Below are 23,041 nucleotides of genomic sequence, written 5' to 3' on the forward strand. Positions count from 1 at the left end.
GGGGAGGCGGCGTGTCCCGCGGGGCAGGAGCGGCTCCCGGCGCACCGAGAGGCTTTCTCCCCTCGCCGCGGGGCGCATCGTCGCCCGCCGGCCCCGCCGCGACGCCGGCAGCAGGAGCGGCCCTAAGCCGGCTTACGCCCAAGGCGATTTGCCCGTGATCCGCCGGGCTTGCCGGGCGGGAGGGGGCCGGGCGTGCGGGCAGCCGGGACAGCGCGGCGGGCGGGCGGGGGGCGGCGATGATGTGAGCGGCGCGGCAGCTGCAGGCCGGCTCCCCCGGGAGCCGGGGCTGAGCCCGGTGGCCGTGGGAGGGAAAGGAGCCGGGCGGAGAGGGAGGAGGGGGCCTGGACATAGCCGGGGGAGAAAAGGGAGGAGCGGGGCCGGGGTGGGGGGAGGACGAGCGGCGCCGGGGAAGCGCTGCCAGCCGGAGCAGCGGCAGCGGCGGGAGGGAGGCGCAGCCCGGCGGACCCAGCTCCGCTGCCCGTCGGCGCTCTCCCCGCCGAGGTTGGGGACCTGCTGCGGGGTGATGGAGGAGCATGGGTACCCTTCCTATAGCGCCCGCAGCCCCGCCTGGGAGGAGCTGGTAGGTACATGCGTGCCTTGCCGTTACACAGGCGTTTCCTACCCTTTTTCCTGCCTGTATTGTTTAGCCGGGGGTCGGGCTATCATCCTTATCTGTGCCCTCCAGCCTCCCCTTCCCTTCTTCCGACCCCGCTCCACGGCAGAGCCCTGCCGCCGGCGCTCGTCCCCTCCCCGCGGGGAGCGGGGAGGTGGGAGCCTTTCGCCCCCGCCGTGTCTGGCCATTTGCTGACGAGCTCGTCCCTCTGGGAGACGGGGAGTTCATCGCCCTTTCTGAGTTTTACTGCCCGGGTGGAAAGCCTGGGATTAGCACCGAGAGTCTTGCCTTCAACTTTGCCGAGGGGGGTGGGTTGGATGTTGACACCGTTAAACTCCTTCTCTTAGCGCAGCAAAAGCAACGTGTCCAAGCAGCGTTGGGAGGCAGCTTTCAGAAAGAGACTCACACTTTCCCCCCCTTCTTCTTCTACTGAAGCTAGGCTGGGAATTGTTCCCATCGCAGCGGCAAAGCGGGACGGGGCTGGGGGTACCCTGCTGTCACCCTGCTGGGTGGGGAAAGTGCGTGGCCGCTAGGAAGGGAGGGGAGTGCTCAAACTGGCCAGGAGGAAAGCTGCGGTGAGGTGCCTTTGCGGTTTGTTTAAGGAACTGGAAGACCCTCCTTCCAACCAAAGGAAATCATGTCACCGGCATCCTCAACAGGCGATAAAATCAGATTTCCCTTTTCAGGGCAGTCTAGTCCCGCTCCTGGGCTTTTCTCCATTGTGCAAACACACACACACATCAGGCAGGGAGGGCTAAAAATAGGCTTTGGGTAGCTGCTTGGGAGATTTCAGGCTATCTAAGAGGTCAAGGCCAGGCTGCCTCTGGCCCTGAACTTGGTGAGACAACATGAAGCATGGACTTGTGCCACTGCCAAGCTCCCCTTTAGATGTCTGTACCATGTTTTGCTAACTCGTTTTGTTGGTCCAGGTTTTACTTGTAAACCCAGTTTTAAAGAGCAAAGGGGGAGACCCATTCTCTGCGTGGCTTGGTGTGTGCACCCTCAGGAAAGCAGCAGTGGAGCCCTGGAGATACCCACAATGAACTAAGTTCACTCCCTTCCTTGTTAGGATTTGCAGCCCTCACAAATATATTTTTACTGTCCTAATATTTGTTGTTAAGTTGAACATCCCCCTTCGCTGCCCTCTGCAGTCCTCAAGCCCCAAAACTGTTGCCGGAGATGCAGCTGTGATAGGGAAAACAGCTGTATGTGTGTTCCAGTAACATGGAGCTGACATTGAAAGGATCAGGCAAGGGAAACCCGAGATTTTTGCCTGGAGAGATGAAGACATCGTGGGAGGAAGGCAGCGAAGTCAATTCCTGTGAATGCGTTATTCAATTAAACAGTGACATTTAAATTGCTGCCATCATCCAAAACTCAGCTGAAACTCGGGAGGCAGATGGATTGCAGCCCCTCTCCGCTTGGAAATGTGGAGTCCTGGCTGAAGCATCCAAGCCCGTTTCCTTCTGTGCGCATGGCTTAGATAAACAAGGAGCACATCTTTTTTTTTCTCCATTTCCCCCTCCCCCAGTAAGGGCCAGGATTTGGGTCATGTTTATCATTTCATTGCTGCATTTGTTAAAGAGTACATCCATGAATGCAGTTTTAAGGTTAACCACTGCACCGATTTCCTTTACAAGACTCTAATTTCAGCTAATCCACTCAATCCTTTACCTGGTAACCTCCTGGTAAAATACATGGTCTTTGTGGCAAAAGCCACATTGTTCTTTCCATCTGCTCATAAGCAGGCTTTTTATGATAATGCGAGAAAAGGGAGATTTAGGTGAAGACCTGAATGATGAAAGGGAAAACATAGTATACTCTCTCCCCTGCTCTTAAAACATGAAACAAAGAGTAGTAAGATAGGGAAAACTATTTTCTGCAGGTTTTGAATCTGTGCAAGTTAATAACCTATGCAAATTTCTGATTATTGGGAAATGCTCTTCCTATAGCTATTCTGAGAAATAAGTTATGGACATAAAATGAAGTGAGAAGTCCTTCTGCCAGTCAGGGTTGGACTTGCCTGGGTACTACTTCAAATTTCTATAAAGACCTTTTCTTAACTCACACCACACTTTTTAATGGAAAAGCTCTTCCTGAATCCAGTAAGAGTTGTGTAAGACCCCATGATGGAGCTAAGCAAATGTGACTTAAAATGTAAGGTGCACCCTGCATTCTTGCAAGGGAGGTTTGGTGGATTTGTAGTAAAAATGTGCATAACACATGACTCACAAAGCTCTGGACACAATTTTCATATTTTATATGAGACCTGAGTCTTGGCTTTACCTTACTTTTGAAATGCATACATAAGTCCTAACACATTCACAAAGCATCTGTTTACTTTTATTACCTGCCCTGGTTTGGACCTTTTGATTTTGAAGCATACAACACAGTTTAGTAGTTTCCTTAATTTTGTAACCTACAGGTTACAGAATTCCCTTGGCTAATCCCAAACCAGCCACAAGTGATGCAGTTACTTTCTTTAACAGTGGTATGGATACATGTTGTTATATTTTGGCTTCCTCTTTGCTAAGTAAGGAAGTCAAGAAAGAATAGTATCACTAATTCGATCTGCAGAGGGAGTTCAGACAGGCAGGTCTGAAATAAACTTGTTCAGAGTGGGAAGCCCAGTTAAAAACCATAGTTATCACTAACCACCAAAATTAGGAAAGATTCAATAAAATCTTTTAAACATGGTGAATAATGAATTGTTAACCTGACACACTATTGATTCAAATTCCCTCAGAAAAACTTTCTGAGATGAAGAATAGAAAAGCATTACCCTTTAGTTTATAGATGCCAAAGTGACTTGGAAAAAAAGAATGTGAAAATGCTTGTTACAAAGGGAATGAGTTTTAGGGCTGAAATCAAATAGTGCAGTAATCTGTATTATAAACTATAATCTTCAGTGCAGCTAGAGTGCAATGTGTATTTAGATTTTTTTCTATATTGCATATGCATTTTAGCAACACGTGTCCTATTGGGACTCAATGTGGTTGAGTCAAAATGTTCTCACAGTGTATATATGTATATTAAATGTATACAATATCACAGTGTAAATATGTATGTATTGCATAAAGGGCAGTTTATCAGCTGATATTAATTGCCGTAGCACAAATGATGTCAGCAGAGCTGTTTTTTGTTGTTTGAGTATCTTCCTTTAAATGCCAACCTTTATGCTTTTTACTGCCTTGCTTCAGTTAAGAAATTTAAGGTCATTGCTAAAAAGTGTGAAACTGTTAATTGAAAGACAGAGCACGTGCAAATACTGTATGTTAAGTGAAAGACGGAGCACGTGCAAATACTGTATGTGTTTTTAATGGCTGCATAGAGTCCCACATTCTTCAAGAGCCCAACTTGCAGAAGTCCAGTGGTACCATTTGTGCCAGAGTATTTGTAGCTGTGGTCACTGGGCTGAAAGGTCCTATCCAATATTTCACATATTGAGTCTGACATGGACCACTTGGGAGAAAACCAGCTGTGACATGAAGGGATAGAAGTCAAGTTGCAAGTCCTTTTTGAGGCGAACTTCATTGCCACCTTAGGCAGCTTTATCTGGGTAAAGGCTGGAACTGGACCCTGATTATCTATTAATACCTTTGAAAAAAAGTAGTGATATCTTTAAAACTGTCTTTGTGCCTCGGCAATGTATATATTTGTAGAAAAAACTTTCTATGATAACACGAGTAGCTTTTGTATTTTCAACAATGCTTAACACTTGGTTTCTCATTTTGGAGAACTCTGTATGCATTAAGCAACTGCAGATGTTAGAGCCTGTAACTTCACAGAATCCACTATGTGCTTCACAGAAACCATGTTCTCATATTCTTGTTGAAGTGTTGTCATGGGACATTTTCTATCATTTGCAGACTTAGGTTATTGCTACTAAAATCTTCACATTAAGTAACCTGAGAGAACATTCCTAGTACTTTTTGTTTTTTTCATAGCACTCTGAAGTTTACCAAGACATGATGAAAGAGACTTGCTTGGAAGTGAAAGGCTAATGCTTTCTTTCCTGGTAACCACACTTCTGTGTTTGGATAGTCAGGAGTGAGGAAGAGCACGCTGAGGTAGCCCAGGTGAAGATGCATGGTGCCCTCTGCATGGTGCAGCTACTAGTCAAGCATGGTGCTTGGACCATGGTGCTCATAGTCAAGCTCTAAAAATGAACAGAAGTTGAAGACTTGTATTTATTTATTCTTACAGTAACTACTATTGTTCAGCACTACAGCACTATTTAATTCAGTTAAATTAAATGTAGCCAGCCTTGCTTGTGTTCTGTTAGCACCAAGTGTTTCTCAAACCACAGTTACTATTATGTGCAATATGTTAGGAAACTATATCTTGTTGTCTCCTTGCAATATTCAAGTGACATTTACCTTCAAAAGACTTAAGGAATTGCAGTGAGACATGTTCTGGCATAATTTGCTATTCCCGAAATTCAGACGGGGAAGAGGAAGAAAGGAGGGTGGAAAAACACAGTGTCCATAAACATTGCTTTTACTATCTTTCTTCCTAGCTGTGCCCTAAACTTACCTACTGAGAGCAATGCATACTTGCACCTGCTCAAGTTTGATCCCATGTTTTGAAAAATGGAGAACTCCTTCTCAGGTGAAGAGTGAGGTAAGACAGAATTAGTCCTTAGTTTCACAATCATTTTGAGATGAGGTATTAATGATAGGATTTAGGCCTTATTAATATTTTGATAGAGCATGCAGGTAATTTGATCAAAATGCCTTTAAAATAGAACTTAATAGATATTTTGAATTTTTAAATGGTACTTTTGATATTTTTTGAAATATAACCTCCACAATTGGTCCTATGTGGAGGTGGGTAGTAGAATTGTATTTGAAGTATCTGCTGCAGTAACACAGAACTAAGCCACAAGAACTCCAAGGCTTCATGGAAATATTGCTTTCCCCTACACTACTAGAAATAAAAACTCCAATAAAAGAAATGGGCTGGACTATTAATAAAAACTCTGGACTATTTGAAATTCAGTCTGTGGCAAGGTGTCTGCAGTGTAGGATAGCTTGTACAGTTGTTTACTTTTCCTCATTAAATGCTTTGTATTTAGGTATTGCGGCATTATATTAGCATGTTAAGAGATGTTAGTTCCCTTTCTGGAAATATAACTAGAATTGTGGGAATATAGAAGCCACAAGCATTGATTGCTTTCTTATGCTTAATCCGGCCCATGCAGCTAGGATTTGTGTGTTTTATTTAGTATTGCTGTGATTTAAACACTTATTTTGAACACTGACTACATACAAGCCACAATAATTTCAAAGTCCCACAATTCAGAACATGTGGTGACATTTCAAGATTGTGTGAGCTGCCAGATCTGAGATGAAAAAGGAAAACTGACCCTTTCTTTCCCCAGAAGTAAGGGCTACTCTTTCACAAAGACATATGAGAAAATCACTGGAGAGCAATAGATGCATTTACTAAAACTGTCCAAGGCTTTGGCGCTGATGGATAGTTACCACGGGGTTGACTGCCTGGAGGAATAGCATACGGATCGCATATAGCCCATCGCATCAGATGCCGTCCGTCCAAGTCCCGAAGAGACATCCTGCGCTCCCAGGGGAGAGCGGCACAGCCCTCGGCCGGAACGGGGCAAGGGCTTGGCACAGCACCCGCCCGCTTTCGCCCTCCTTGCGCTCGGAACTCGGCATCGCCGCCCTCCGAGTGTCACCGGGCGGCACAGCGCGCACGGGGGTGCCCAGCGGGGCGGGCGGTGCTCGCTCCGGTGCCGGCCCCACCTCCCGGCCAGCCGGGACACTCCAGGAAACCCGGGCAGGTGCGGGGCGCCGGGCGCCCTCCCCGCTCCCCGTCGCTTGTTTCGCCGGCCGGACTGGCCCCGGCGCTCACCTACGGGCGAGCACCCTCCTGCCGGGGGCGGCCCGCCCGGCACCGGCGCGCCCCTGCAGCCGGCGGCCGCTCCGGGCCGCTCCCGGTCGGCAGGGGCGCAGGGGGCCGGGCCCGTCCGCCCGGCTCCGCCCGCCGGCGGGTGGCCGTGCCCCGGTCGCCAGGAGCAGGCGGGGGTGGGTGGCGCGGCCCGCGGCCCCTGCCTGTGGGAGGGGGCGGCGGAAGATGGCGGCCGGGCGGGCGGCCCCGCTCCGCTCCGCCAGAGCCGCGGCCGCCACCGCCCCCGTCCCGCCCCCCCGCGCCGCCTCTTTCCCCACCCTCCCGCACCGCCTCCTCCTCCTCCTCCTCCCCGGGGAGGGGAGCGGCAGCGGCTGCCCTGGCTGAGCCGGGCTCGTGTGCTTTCTCTCGGTAGGAGTCCGGGAAGATGGCCGGGGCCGAGTCGGGGATGAGCGGCGCCGGGATCCCGCTGCAGCCCCAGCCCCAAGCCCCGGCAGCGGCGGCGGGGCCGGCGGACGAGTCGTCGGACAGCGAAGGGGAGCACGAGGGCCCCCAGAAACTCATCCGGAAAGTGTCCACCTCGGGCCAGATCCGCAGCAAGGTAAGGGGGGCAGGAGCCGGCCAGCCCCGCCGCCTTCACGGCCGGTTTCTCCATCCCCATCCCCAAGCGGGGCTAACCCGGAGCTGGGGACGGCCGCTGCATCCCGCCCGCATCCCCGGGAGCGGCGGCGGGGGGTTGGGGGGGTGGTTTGTGAGACAACCGTGCCTCTTCCTTCCTTTCCTCTCCCCTCCTCCCCGTCCAGCTGTTGCGTCCACATCTGTCCCCGGCTGGCAGGAAGAGCCCCCCGGGGCTGCGGCGCTCCGCTTGGCCGGAGGGGAAGCTGCCTGCCCCGGCAGCCGCCCTGCCCTGCCGGGCGTCCTGGGTGTGGGGGAAACGGCGGGCTGCCTCCCTCCCTCCCTCCTTCCCTCCGGCTCCTCTTCCTCGGCGGCGGGCACCGCTGCCGCGGGGATCCCGCCCTGCCACCCTGCGGCGCGGGTGGGCTGGCTCAGCGAGCCCTTCCTCGCCACTTTCCATACCCGCCGCCCACCCTTTTTAGTTCAGCGCCGGTCCCGGGGACCGCTGCCGTGCGCCCCGCCAGAGCGGCAGGCACCGAGCCCGCGGTGGCACGTCGGGCTCCTCTTCGGGAGTGCCGCCAAGGAGGGAAAGGCGGCTTCCACTTTGAAAGGCACCTCGCGGAAAGAGAAGTAAACTTCTATACATCCACGCTCGTGGCACTGTATGCGTAAAGCAGCTGTCAAAATTTTAGGTTAATGCAGTTTTTTTGGCTGTCTCGGGCTGCCGAGGTTGTCCCAGTGGAATTAACTTTTTTCATGCATGGTGTGTTTATTTAGTTTTTCCCCCCCTTGTAAAATCAACAAGCAGGCATTTGAAGGCATAAATATCATGAAACAGACTTGCTATGTAGAAGGATCCCATGACTTTCTACAAAGCGTGGTCCACAGTCAGTGATGGGGTCTGCACAAGCCCGCCTTGGGGAGAGCTTATTGATGCAATGACATGAAGATCAGGGCTTTTCTTGGAAGTGTCTGTTTTGAGGGGCAAAGTGACTCCATGCAGACCTGAACTGATCACATTTAGGGTTTGATTTCTACACAATAGGTCATGTGGTGTTTCCTCTACAGAGCACCCATTAAAGTTAGTAATTAGTGAAGTTCTGTCTGGTTGGTGCTGTTCTTCCCTTGGGCTTTTGCTCCATGCACTACGTGTAAAAGGCTGCCACCTTTAAACACTAATTGTTAAACAGTAACGTTACTCCGTTATGTGAGGTGGAAAGCAGTTTTTGCCTGAAACTTTATAAACAAGATGTGTCATTCCATTTTGTTGCTAAATGTTAATTTTGCATTTGCAGATGATAGGCCTGGCTGAAAGGTTACTATAGTAAATAGTATACAACTGTTGCATTGTGTTGGAAACGTAGTTCTACACAAACTTTCAGCTTTTACACCCTTTTGTGTCTTCAGAATGTTTTAAAAGTTACAGAGCACGATGCATTTATTAGCTGTAGTGGTATTAAGTGTATTTGAGTGTTTGCTCTCAAAGAGGTTGATACTTGCATAAGGAAACATGCCTATTATGAATGTTATCGACACAGGTTGGTGAGATTGAGATCCCAGCCAATTCTTGCCAACTGTTACAGACGGGTGGGATATTCTGTGTCTGAAGGTTGTGAATGAATGCTGGGCTGGGATCGCCTGAAGATCTAAGACAGCTCTGCAAGTCTTGCTTTTGCTTATCTTAGCTTGAGTCCCAGTTCTATTTCTGTGAATCAGATATATATAGGAAAAACTGACTGCTGACATAATTGGAGTTAAAATGTTGCTTTACTGGTTGCAATTTACAATAATGTGCAACTCCACATATAAACATCTTCCTTTCAATTTAATTAAAAGTGATATATCATTGTTAAAGATGAGACCCATGTTAAATAATTCAGTAGCACTTCATTTTATAACTCACAATGCATTATTTAAAAGTAGCTATATTTAGACAGACAACTCCCATTTAGTTTAAGGGTGTTGTATGTTTGCTGTTGTAGTGGTTGGTGATCAGTGGTTACATGAAACCACTAGAGCAAGGAACATCAGGGAGCTGCTCTTTTACCCAGCTAGTCCCTTTCATTCAAATTAGATTTGTTAAGCTTCACTTACTTGGTGGATGTGTTTGTAAGCTAAGGTTTTAATTAAATGGATTGGGTTTGTCTTACATCTAAGAACAGACTTTTGAAAGAACCCAAAGCATGTATATTACATTTATCATTGATGCTTGTGGGCCATTTAGGACTGTGCTATTTTTCTCCAGAGGTTGCTTATTTACTTACTTGAAGCGTTTCAGCGATGTGGTATCGATTCTTTAGCTCAGAACTATACCCAAAAGTCTCCGCTGGTAATTGTTTTTGTTTTACTTAAGGAAGATGTTATTTTTAGATGTTTTGGTACAGTTGATCATTTGTGAAAGCTACCATATGGTGATACTTTGCAGACAGAATCACTCAGGAGTGGATTTTTTTTAGTGTGTGTATAACAAGATTTAGGAAATATATGTACAAGAACAAACTCATTTCACTAGCACAAACAGAAGCCTAAAAACTTCCAACATCTGTAGTTCTCAAAGGCAGTTTTTACTCCTTGCTCTTTTCTTCCTAAATAAAACCAATTACTTATTTAGCTGAGGGCAAGGGGTGAATAAGAGAATGAGAAGATGAAAAGCAAGAGTACTGTATTGGCAGATGTAATTACACCAAAGTTTATTGCTTGTTTGTGATATGCTAATGAGTGGTTCACAGTTCTGTTTAGAAGACTGTTTGTACAGTTTTGCCATAGCTTACCCACACTGGATAGCAACTTAGCAAGCTGTTAACTTGATTTCAGTGGAACTGCTTTTACAGTCAGTTGATAAGAAAAAACAGATTGGTGATGAGGCTGGACATCATTGTGACTTCTGTTATGGGTGCAGTTTTCGTTTATGCATATCTATCTCTTAAATTTTTAGAATACTTTCAAGCATATCTGTGTCAAAATGTGGCCATTGTTAATTACCCCAAACAGAAATCTTGAAGATCAATATGTGTTTGTGTCTGCCAACTTGAGGAGGAGGGAACAGCTAGTGGTGTAAAGGACTAAAGGACTATTCTTTAGGCCAACATGTTGTTTGTCACTAGGAACTGTTTGCTAAAACTCCATACCTGGCTGTAGAGTGACACTGTAGCTGCAGGTACCTATAGGGAAATCAGGACCAAAACTGATTAGGACTTCTGTGAGATTAAAGCCAGTATCTTTAAATGTCATCCTGGAAGCTTTTGCATCTGTGGAGTTTGTATTTGTTCCATGGAGGAAACACTAGTCAATAAATAGGTAACAGGTACCCTGTGAAGTTTGAGCACTTTTGAGCCAAAATCCCTAATGGAAACAGCTTTTGGTGTTGCAATGTCTACTTATCCTTCCCCCTCATTTTGAATGACCTGAATATTTAGCTCATAAAACATGTCTTGGTAAAAAAAAACCCAACAAAACAACAAAACCAACAAACATTTTAAGAATATACATTTTGGATTTTTGATAACTTTGGAAAACTGTAGTCAGACAGTTTGGAAGTAGTATGTATGATGATACTGGGTTACAAGCAGGGTTACATTGGAGATTGAAGTAATGGAAAGTTCTCCACATGTGTGTTAAATTTGGCTTCTTCATTTTTAAAGATGTTGGTTAAGACAGGCAGAGTCAGTGCCTTCCTTAAACAGATGACTTCAGTTCTTGGGGCTACAGCCTGAAAGCTGCCTGTCATCAGCTGGCTTCTAGTTGCTTTAAAGTTAATTGCTGTAGTGCAAAGCACATTCCTTAAAAAGATGGCCTTTCTTCTGTTCTTTATAGCAGAAACGTGACAAGAAGGGGAAGTTCAAATTAGAACTCACACTTTTTCTCTTTGAATTCTCCTCACCTTGAGGATCAGCAGCAGATTAATAAATGAAACAATCCCTGGATACTTGGAAGTATAGTTGTCATATGAACACAGTTACAGCTCCCACTCTTGCCTTGAGTACTCTGTAAAAACCTGCATATGAAGAGTAGCACTTTTATCACTGACCTAGCTTCCTATTTTAATGGTTCCATATCCAGTTAATGCAAAACCTCTGTTGGATATGTGGTTTGCTCTCAAATCTGCATTAAGTCTCTGGCCTGTGTTTATTTTTGCATGAAGCAGACATTCTGGAGCAGAAAGTACAATTTAGGAAATGCAAGAAAATGTGGTGTATTGAGTAAGATAAATACACTTGTAAGGTATGTGGGATAAAGCTTTCTTCCTCTCCTTCACCCCCAGTGGCTTTTGTTAGTAATGAAATTGCTGTAACATGGCAGATACTGTGAAGCAAGACTGTGTTATAATTAGTGGAGATAATACAGTGTTGTTTAGTTAAATGGCAAGAGTTATTACTTGAATTTTCTTATCTGAGTTATTAACATATATTTTTTGAGATCTTAAATCATTATGGTGTAATAAAAGTAAATTAATTAAATTCCCCAACGTGGTTTTATTTGCTGTCACACCATCCATTTAGGAACTGAGCCTTCAAAAAGTTTCTAACTTTTTCCATATGGTGACATTTGACAGTGCCAAGTCCCAGCAGTCACTTCCTGTTTGTTTCTGGTATACATTTCTCTCAGTTTACCATAGCTTGTAAATTCACCTAAATGTAAAGTGCTGTGAGTGATACCAGTGTTCAAATGCATAAGCATCGTTCTTTGCAGTGTGATCTGGTTTTCCTTGTTTTAATGGTTCCAAATTTACTTGACTAAGTGGTGGTTCATTCCTTTCTGGTTAAGGAAACACGATTTTTTTAAAGCACCAGAAGTTCTCAGGAAAATGCCATGGTAGCAAAATTTACCCCAGTGGAGATCCTTTATATACCTTAGGATTGTGTGACTCTGCACAGTTTCAAAATGCACTGTAGTTTGTAATGTACTCTGCAATAGCAATGATATGAATAGTGTCACTAGTGAGGAAGTGCACAGCAATTGTCCTCAAGTTCTTGGCACCTGGTAGGGTTCACAGAACAGACTGAAGGGTGCTACAGGATATCTGTATTCAGTATTCGTATTTTCCATTATTTTCTTTCTGCAATTAAATTTATGTACTGTATATCCATCTTTAGTAAAATATCTCAGCAATTTTTTTTTCCTACAACTGTTGTAAAATCTGGCAAATTTGTTTCTCTCACCACATCCTGGGGACTCTAACATATTTTTAAAGTGAAATATTCATTAATGTGTATTCCTGATACATGCAGCACGCACACGTATGCACAGGGTAATATATTGAAGTTTTGCTATAGATATATACATAAATACATTATTCTGTTCTGGAGTATGCCTGGACAAAGCAAAACAGTTTCTAGCATTAAATGGTGTGCAATATTTGTTGCTTCTCATAATTGCTGTGTGTCTACATAAGCTTTCAAAATAGAGTCCATTAAAGGAAAATTTCAGGCAAAGACATGATAGTTTGGGGAAGTTAAAAATGACTGAACACACTATGTAGAAGTAAGCAGGGTTAGAATGGAAAGAGTTACACTATTTAAGGCGCAGTGGTCATTACCGCTCCAAATTCTGACACGTTTGTATAAAACTGAAATGAAATCTGCTAAGGCATTTTAGTGATGCATGTATTGGCAAAGCTTAAATTGCTAGCTAAGTACAAGAAAGGAGGAGCTTGTAACATTTTACAGTAGGTATTTGCAAGCAGGTCTTCAAAGAATGTTGCTTTTGTGGGGTTTTTTTTGGTGTTCGTTTCTGTGGTGTGGTTTTTTTTTTTTTCTGGAGTCTTTAAAGTATTAATGTTGTTTTGTACTGTGAGATAACATGAATTACTCTTTTTTTCCTCCCAGCCAGCTGGGTGAGCTGTGAAGGTGGAAAAAAGATAATCACACTTTCATCTTTAATACAAGATTTTAATTATTTTATGTTTTGTTCCAAGGAGCTGGAGAATGCTTTTCTGCGAAAAAGACTGGGTGAAACACTTTGAGTTTATTTTGTACTTTAGGAGAATTTCTGGTTTTTAAGAAGTGAAAAAAGAGACTTATTCAAGAATAAATGATTACTGGGAATCCCTTTCAGAGATGCCTTATCTTGTGGACTTCATGTTCAGAGTCCTGGAGACACAGACCAGCCATGCCAGAGCTCAAGAAAGGACTATTCTATAGCTGGGTCTTTATCCATGTAAGGCTATATAGATCATTTGCAAACATCTTGAATTGTTTCCAGCAGCTACATCAGAATGCAGGATGCAACACTGTTGTATGACTACTGGATGACTAGCTGGACTAGTCAAATTAGTTTGGATATCTAAAGCAGAATACCTAGAATTACAGTGGTTTTGTATTTGAAGTAGTGATTAAAAGAGCAGTCTGTCTGGCTGTCACAAAGCCTTTTTCTGTAGGGAACTGTTGAAATTCTCTTGACTAGCTGAAGACAATAAAAGGCAGCTTAGACCAATGTTCTTGCTCTGGAACACTCCAAAAGGCTATATATATATTTATTTTAAAACAATGTTCTTCTCATTTTCTTTGAACACTGACCAGCCATGCTTCTGGTAAGGGATCTATAGAAGAACATAACTAGTTTGCAGACCTCAAAATTTTAGCAAAGCAAGAAGGTAATGTGTGGATTCATTGATGTTCAGAATATGGAGTTTTGGGTATAAAAGAGTGCTCTGTAGTCATGCTGTTTTGGCTGTTTTCCTCTGACAGGGATAATTAAGACATAGTTTGATGTCTTGTGAGAACACTTCAGTAGCTTACTTGCAAGGGAACCACAAGACCAGTATTTTGTTATCATTGGCCATTAAATTTTTGAGATTTTTTTATTATTGTAAAGTAGGGGGAAATTATGTCAACAATTGCTTGAAGTTGTTGACAGCATGGCTAGTTTTGTTTGGTGTTTTTGTTTGGTCTGATACTTTGGTATCTGAATTTTGCCTTTATTAAGAGAGAGAACTCTTTCTTTCACCTTTGTATTTGCCACCTTTTTACATTGCCGTTCTATCCTTTCCCCTCTGGCCTTGAAAAAATCAGTTGCATTTTCCAAAATCTTCTTTTAAAACCCTAAAAACACGGTACTAATACATGCAGTGACCATAGCTGTATAATACTGAATTCAAGCCATGTCTCTCAATTTGCTAGGAATGGCACAAAAAAAAAAAAAAAAGTGTGGCTTGGGGGCATCCATAAATTATATTCTTTATATCATACTGAAAAGAAGTCTCATTCTTTCTTAATGTAAAGCTTAATGCTGACCCAAAATAAATATTGCATTCATACATTTATATGCTAAAAATAAGACCACCACATTAGATGCTATTTAAAAAGAATTAAGAGATTTATTCTAGTACACCATTTGTGTACATACTGAAACACTTCAGTCACCCTGTACAGTTCTATGTGACTAATTACTTCTTAAAGTTAATCTGGTGCTTAAGTGCTCATCAGATGTGGGTCATAAAAATTTTGTATGTAAAGCCAGATCACAGTTGACTTTAAAAACTTTTACCATGTAGAAATTATCATGACATATTGCACAATTAGGAAGAAATCGAGAAGAAAGAGTAAAAAAAATATTTTTCTAGCTAAGTTTTTTATTTGAATAGTATCCCTGTTTAGGAATGTTTCGCCACTTAGACACTGAAAGCACATTAACAAAACCTGAGCTTGTACTCTTGGGAGAGTTAGCATTATTGTAATGAATTCAGCAAGCTTTTACACTTGATGAGAATTTATTTGTTTATTAGATGGGCAGCATGAGATTTATGATGATCTGGACAATTCATTTCCTTGCCTTTAAGCGCTTGGGGTTTGCAAATTGTGTGAGATTGCACTACTTTATTGTCACTTAGCAACCTGAATAGGGTTTTGAAAGTGAGTAGTAGCTTGTGGGTGGCAAGTCTCCCTAGATATTTCCCGGGTGGGAAGCAACAGGAGCCCCTCTGTGGGCAGCCGCCAGGAGGATGTGTGTCCTGCTCTTGCCAGGATCTTTCTAGATGTTCTCACTGAGGAGAGCCGGCTGTGCCCTCAGTGTCATTTTGCACTTCTGGCATAGTTCCATGCTGGGAAGATCTGCTGAGGTTTTTCATGCCTGCAGAGATTTAAGTGGTTCTAAAGGACTGTCATGCTGCTCTGGTCAGTTATGTCCTGTTGTGTGGTTGCTTAAATTTAGTAACTGAGCTTGACCGGCTTCAGTTTGACTGCTGGTAGTCCTTACTGCTGCTGTGATCCTCTGGAGTGAGAGGAAGGTCCAGTGGTGTCTCTGCTTGTAAGAAGGGTGGCTTGCTCTGGTTCAGCTAAGGATGTTGGAGAGGACCAGCATGGCTATCCAGCAGGCCCAACTGCCCATCAGGCAGAGACTTCTTTCCTCATGTGCATACTCTCTGTTGACCGTGAGGATGGGTGCATACTTCTATGTTTGTTTTAACGCTCCCGTAGAGACATCTTGCTTTGTGTTCTCTCCCTCCTTTCCTGCCTGCTGCTGTCATGGTTTCTTCAGGAATTTGTACAGAGAAGGGGTGACATCCCTTTTCCTTTTAGTCTATACCTTTGCAAGGTTTCTCCCAGTAGTTCGCATAAGGAAGGTAACTGCCGAAGACATGAAGTTTGTTGGGTGTGGAGTCTTGGAGAGGGTGCAGATATGAGTTTGCTTCTTTTAATAGTTTCACCCTTCACTGCCTCCTCCTTCAGTGGTACTGATCAATCCTGGGAGCAGATGGTTCACTGTGGAGCTATTGACTTGAAAATTAATGCACCCTTTTTGCTGCTTTTTCAGCTATTGTCATTTTTTGCCTGAAGCGTCAGGGAACTTCACATGAGTTACTCTCTAGACAAACATTGATTGGCCTCAGTCTCAGAGATCTATTAAAGTGAATAAAAGAGAGCACAAAGGGTAAAAGGGGGTTTGTGAGTCAAGATCTGAAAGAATATAGTGGTGTTCATGGTGTAAACAGTATTTTTTTAAAATTATTGTATATAATGATGCATTTATAATATGTGGATTCTGCCTGGGATGAATGCAGAGGGGATACAGATCTGTAATGGGAAGCTAGTGTGATTTACTTGGGTGTGAGATGAAGAACCAATGTTTCTGATTAAATCTGAACTTTCAAGGAAGTGAAAAATATTTTCCCCATTTGCACAGCTTCTCATTACAGACAAAATCAGGAATAACTTTCGGAACCATCTATCTGATGTTAAACTTGATTTTCTTTCCCCTGAGTGAAGTTCTTCAAGCAAACCTTCATATAACCTAGAAGTTTGCATTATGAGAGTTTTACAGAGGGAAACCAGAATTTAGGAAAACCTCTTTGTGTGGTTCAGTGGATTCTTGGATTTTTTTGTAGGTTTGTTTTTTAAAATTTGGTTATAAATGGATGTTGGGCTAATAAACATGATTCTGTGGTGCTTCTGGAAGCAAAGAAAGAACTTCTACCTGTACAGAGTCCGCTGGTTAACATTTTGTAGAGAGAACATTGACCAAAATGTGCCTCAAAACTATGTGCAGGTTAAGATAAAATTTATACCTGAGATGGTTTGCTGCTTAGGCTGATGGTCTCCAACCCTCCCCGATCCACTGGCAAATAATCTTTCAGAAATTTAATGACAGGTTGCACAAGTTAGGGTCTGTGTGTGTATCCTGTCTACTAGATGACAAGTTTTTCCCTTGCCCAACTTGGTAATTCTATAAAAGGCATTAAAAAAATCCTTCAGGCTTCAGAGGGTTGTCAGCTTTCTATCTGTGCCACTCATGCTGCATTGCAAGACCCTGTTCTGCTTCTTCTTCAGCATTTCAAAGAGACTGAAGATGCTAGTAAAGTACAAAACTTCTGACGAGCTCCTGTCAAAAGCAAGCTATTAAATGTGCTGGCAATGTCAAGCTGTATGTTTAAAGACCTGTCTTTAAAAGTGCTTTTGTGTATTATCTCATGTTACCTGCTGTTGCCAGGTAAATGCAACTGCTGTGAATAGCTTTTTTGTAAAAAAAATACATAATTTTTATTCTAGCTTCTTTAAGCTTTGCATTTTTCCATAGTTATGATCATGTGTGTGCTTCAGATGATCTTACTTCTTGCATAGAGAACAGTATTTAGAGCCCAGTAGTTCTGTGTGTGTGTGTGCATGTAAACCAATTTAAATTTTTTTGCTTACACAGTTTAGGGTAAAAAAAAGAATTTTTTTCTCCATATTTGAAATATTTGGTTGCTGTGTGCACCATTGAGGAGGAGATAAAAAGAGCTAACATCATGGGTTCTACTCCTTCATCAACCAGGGATCTGCTGCCAACAGGTTTACAAAGGGCTCATATTTCAAATTACCCTTTGAGATTTTGATAAATCTGTGTCCCTGAGAGGTTGTCTCACAGGGAGGTGTTGGAAATGACAGGGAAATCTTGTATTTTTCTATTTGAGTAAAAAGAAATAAACAAAAATCATAGCCAGGGCAAGAGGCATGTCAGCTTCTGCTGAATTTTCTTAAAAATGATTATACCTTTTCTTTGAAATCTACCCCAAGGTTATTTGTAGCTGATCTACAGTTTAAATTACTGTGTGTAGGTGTGAGAGGTTATAGACAGGGACTTCTTGTAGAAAAAAAAGTTTATGAATGTTACAGGATCACAAAGGTAATCTGGGTTGGAAGACACTAAGAGGTTATCTGTCCCATTCCCATGCTCAGAGCAGGGAGGTGTTCAAGGCAACATTTGGTTGCCCAGAGCCATGTCTCTCTGAATGTCTTACAGATCGATAGACTGTGGTTCCTGATTTATTACAAATTAGGTGTTCTCTCTTCCTTTTGCACAATTGATGAGGATAACCTGTGTCTGCTGGGGAAGATGTGTCAGTATTTAAAGGCCTGATTAAATACCTTCAGGAGCAAAAAAAACCAGAACCCAACAAACACCCCCCTCCCCCCCAAAAACCCCACCACTAAAACAAATTTAAGAAAGGTCTTAAAAAAGGAAAGTGCCTTTTTTTTCCCTCCCATACCTCATAACATGTGGCAGGAGTGAGATGATGTGGTTGCTGTCTATTTATAGATTCAGTAATGTGCCAATGTATGCTTATTACACCTAATTAAGAGCATTCTAAATTACTTGTTGTTTGCATTACAGATACAGCTATATGATTGCAGATCAATGGTATGGAATTATGTCATGCCTTATCAAGGTCTAAAGTCTTTCTCCTCTCTCTAAATTAACCTCCCGGTCCTGATAGCTTTTTTTGAAAAGTCTCCCTACTATGCCTGTGATTTATTTGCTGTGAGACTGTTTGTATGCTGATTTAGTTAATATTTGAAAGCTAGATTTTGAAGAGGGACTCAGGGCTCGGGAATGCTGGGATATGCTATAAAAGGAAATTGCAAGAGTTTAAATAATTGCCCCCTTTAATTTTTTTATTTGTTTGTTTCTGGTTTCATTCTGTATCACATTTGATGACCTAGGATTTGACAAAGGTGCAGTTCGTCAAGATGCAGTTGAGGGTGCCTGGATAGTGCTACTTCATTTTCACCATTCTTCTAACATCACTGGGTCTGGCCATGGAGGTTGATATTCACCTCTTAGAGGTGGTGACAAATGACTCAGAAGTCATGAGTATGGTACAGAAAAAGACCCAAATAAATGCAGCAACAAAATGCGTGGCACTAGGCCTTAATAAAATGTAGACTTCTTGACTTCTTGGTTATTCATGTTCTGGTTATACTTTAATGCTTTCCCTCTGGTAAGTTTTTTATCATGGAAATGGTTATCAAGCTTTTCAAGCTGTGCAGTTTAGTTGATAGACTTGTCTTTTGCTTGACCCCAAGCTTCATCTTTCATTTTATTTGACCGTCACTGCATAAACTTTGTCGGTTTTTGCTAACACCACTCATCAGTTTTACCACAGCATATGATGATGGAGAAATAGTGATTTCAGCTCTTCTCCCCAAGGAGTTAAACAATACTAAACCTCTGATTCTTGGTGTGTGCAGAATTTTGTCATGTATGGAAAAGCACTTCTGTGTTTTTCTTTCATCGGAGAGATATGTAGTGTAATTTAAACAAAAATAAATCTATAGTAAGATATATGACAAAAAATATGCAGTATCCATAGGGACAAAAAGGTAGCTGGTAGCACTGAATTTTCCTTGAAAAATTTGATCAATGATTAGGGCCTAAGAATTTATGCAATGTTGTGTTAGAAACACATCTAAAAGAGCTTTTGTTCTTTAAGTAGTATACAGTGTATAAAATTATTATTCATCTTGATAGTTGCAAATAAGGAAAAATGTTCTGACACCTAAGGTTTAATGGTGGCTTTTGTTTTAATTTCTAACTACCTTATTCTTTGATGGAAAGGTTGACAATGACTAGCAGTATCTTATAATAGACTTAGTTTTTCTGTTCTTTAGAGCCTCCTAAATTTCATTGAATCTGCACTTAATTTTTACTTTAGGGAATGGAGCTTTCATGGGGGTTTTCTATACATGCTATCTGAAAATTGCTTATTCTCAGTTTTAACAGAGATACTATGATGTTCTTAATTGATAAAAATAAAATTGTCCTTTTATATATCGGTAATAAACTGAATTCCAAACTGAAACAAGAATGTGGTCTTGCATGTTTTATTGCTCAGAGATAATATATAGTGAAAGCTCATTTGAGAGTATTCAGGAAAAAAACCTGCTCATCACTGCAGTCTCTTGGCAACCTGTGCTAGGTTCGTTGCATATAGGCAAGCAGCTGCCTGAGCATTGGTGGGAGGTTATCTTTGTTATTTTCACAAGTTGCATAGAGGAGAGTTTGATTTGAAATGTCAGCATCCTGGGTTTGAACAATGGGGATAGATCTGCTTAACGTTCCTAAAAGCTTCAATGTAAAAGTGCAGGATGTGAAGGGCTCTCTGCACATTTCATCAGTGCAGGTGAAATGGAGTTTAATGTGTGGAACAGCTTCCTTTTGAAGGTAGATCAAAGCAGAGGCAGAGGATTGTTTGCAAACAAGAAAGTAATTTAAGAATACATTTTTTGGGGCAATGTCTTGGAGTCCTGGAAGTACACATCCCAATGAATGCTTAACTGCCTGTCTCAGTGACCTCTTAAGTCTTTTGGGCCTCGACACGGGCATAATGTTGCCAATGAACGGGACTGCTCTTACAGCTTCTAAGGGTGTCTTCATGTGTCATCACAGCCAACAGAAGCTTAAGTGAAGGCTTAGTGAAAGAGAGGGTGTCCAGTGCGTCAGCAAGGAGGGATGTAGTACTTAAATCACTCGTATGTAAGCCCCTGCTTCAGACAGGCAACCAGACACACAGAAATAAAAAGTATCTCTGGAGTAGAAATTGGGGTTGAGAAGTGTGATTTTAGTGCTTTGTGCAGAGTTCTTAGTATGCACCTAACCTGCGCTCATAGTAAACAGATCACACTGCAAAATTTTATAGCAAATAAGCAGCAGGATTTATGTGCCTGTAGATTTTTCTGGCCACTGCACATATGTACCCAGAAATACCATGGAGCAGCTTGCTCAGGAGAATGACCTGTGGGAGTTCCATGTCCAGCTCCATATCAGGTGTTGCCTGTTGTAATGGCTTTATGACAGCTTCTCTCCAGGAAGAGAGGTGTTTACAGGAAAGGCTTTATTCTGTGGGTGGATCTTAAAAGGGACACTATTGCCTTGAGGGCAGTTTTTGTTCTCTGAAATTTTTCATTCTTTTTCTGCAATCTGTAGCTTCTGAGACACTCCTTGTTTGTTTTCCTTGTTTTCTTCAGGTAGGTCTCTTCCATTAATTTAGTGTATTTCTAATTGCTACTGTTGGAGGCCAAATAGAAAAGCGTGACTGCTTATCTTAAAAATCCAGCTACCCCTGACCATCTTTCAGGAGTGAAATGATGATGTCCTAAGCTTTATATGTTTTTGAGGATAAGAACATATTTTGATTTTAAAACATTTATTACCCTAATCATTTGCTACACAAACAGGGAAGATGTAGTAGTCTCGTGGGACCTGCCATGCGTGGGCTGTTTGAAGTTGTTTTCTGTTCTTGTGATTTTCTTTTCTGAAACAACTGGATAGCTTCAAAGGGCCTGTGTTGCAATGAACACCAGGGTAGGTTGCTGGGCCACCGTGATGATCAGATATGGCAGAACACTGATCAACAGCTACTTTCTTGGCTGGGACGAATGTCATGACCTCTGGTGAAAGGAGAAGTGTAGTAATCTGTGCTTGGGCAGGATCTGTGCTCTGCCTGCTCATCAAAAGGAGGCACTCTGTTCCAACTTTGGTGAAACAACCAGCCTTTTTGGGGTGTAAGTGGATGCTCTCACCTTTCTTTTTACAGCATGTACTTCACAACTACTTTTCCAGTAAAACTGTGCCTCTGCATGTGGTGGTGGTGATGATGATGATTATTTTTATTGCATCATACTTTAGCACTTCAGCTGATAATGTCAAGGAGGTGTCTCTCAGGAGGAGAGCAGTGCCACAGTGAGGTGCCCTTGGTAGACCTAAATGAACTGCTTGCTTTCTGGATCCAGCACAGCCCTCTTGGGCTTTGTTCCTAACACAGCTAATTAGTTGGGGTATTACATCATGCTAAAGCAGTTATCTTGCTTCCAGTTCCAACGTGCTTCATTTAGCAGTAGCTCACATATCTCTTCAAAATACAACATTGTATTGTTTAGGCCAGTCCCAAAATACTTAGGAGGAGAGATTTATAACAGGGTGGTCATTTCTGCTTCCTTATTTCTTTGGTCTTAGCACAGTGCTGAATTAGCTCCTCATTTTGGGGGGACTTCTTCTACACTGCTTGCAGGCCTGTTTTCTACTCCTCCTCTTTTTTTTGCTTGTCTTTCTTTGTGTCACAAGCAAACTCACCTTTCTGCATCCTAACCAGCCCTTGGTGTTTTGCTCTCTCACTCCAAGTAATGATTGCTGGAAGAGTACCCTGCCTTTCCTTCTCTCTGTGCTTATTTAGGAGTGTGTTAACTGAAAGATGACATGAGGAGGGATTTGTGTACTTCCACTTTACCAGGAGAGAAGAATCCAAAACTTAATGTGTTCCGTGTAGGAACAGTATTTGCCTTTTACTGCCTGCATGGTACAATGAAGTACCACTAAGCATTGTGCGCCAAGACTCCAGAAGCATCTTGGTAATCACCTTACTTCATTCAGGGTCTGAGATCACTGGAAGCGGAAAATGGCACGGGGGTTGGACCTAGATAATCTGTAAGGTTCCTTCCAACCCAAGCTGTTCTAGGACTCTACAATTCCATGAAGAACTCCTGTTTTCAACCTCTTCATTTTTTTTGTAACCTGTGTCCCCAGTAAAGAGTTAGTGTAAAGCTCAAGCAGAAGTAGATTCAAAGTGCCCTAGTCCAAGGAGAAATCCTGACACTTTGAGGAGGTCTAATCAGGATCAGAACTTCCTTGGTACAGAATTTTCCAATGTGTGTTTGTTGCCTTTTTTATTTGTTTGTTTTGTTTTTAATTGTCCATTGACCTAAGAAATACAGTTATTGTCGCTAACGACACTGTTATAACACACAGTGACAAAACCCAGATAACCCAAAATTAGGCTGACACTTGATCCTTTACTCACACTATTGTTCCATAATATTTTTTCCTCCATGACATCATGAACTATGAAAGTGCCAACATTTTTTTTAACTGCTTAGCATTTTCTTCCTTAATGCTATAACCTTTATGTTTAAAAATATTTTTTTCCATTTTTTCTTTAATTAAAAAAAAATTAGTGTACATTTCAAGAGAAGTCTGGTGGCCATGTGAGAATGTTTAACATCTGTGGTGCTTTACCATCAAATATTCCAAGCAGTTGTCACATACATTTATCTTCAGGGGTACAATGACATTTTTCTCAGCAGCTGTATCCATGACAACAACTGGGAAGGTCCATGTCGCCCCTTTAGTTTTCAGAAGAAAGTGAATTCTTACCTTCCTAATGAGAGGCCCAGAAGCAAAAGCTGTGCAATTTTA

General features: G+C 42.7%; 1 protein-coding gene across 3 annotated transcripts in view; it reads left to right on the forward strand.

Annotated features, from left to right (window-relative positions):
• Positions 1–400: 400 nt before the first annotated feature.
• The window catches only part of DGKH (diacylglycerol kinase eta), a 157,996-nt gene continuing 135,355 nt past the window's right edge, over positions 401–23,041 (forward strand). For all 3 annotated transcript variants that reach the window (XM_030958400.1, XM_030958416.1, XM_030958408.1), the window contains exons 1-2: positions 401–580; positions 6,897–7,082. In XM_030958400.1, the coding sequence (XP_030814260.1) occupies positions 524–580; positions 6,897–7,082 (243 nt within the window). In that variant the 5' untranslated portion in view covers positions 401–523. The remainder of the gene's footprint in view (positions 581–6,896; positions 7,083–23,041) is intronic.

The sequence above is a fragment of the Camarhynchus parvulus genome, chromosome 1 (genome assembly GCF_901933205.1).
Source record: "Camarhynchus parvulus chromosome 1, STF_HiC, whole genome shotgun sequence".
Classification (NCBI taxonomy): Eukaryota; Metazoa; Chordata; class Aves; order Passeriformes; family Thraupidae; genus Camarhynchus; species Camarhynchus parvulus.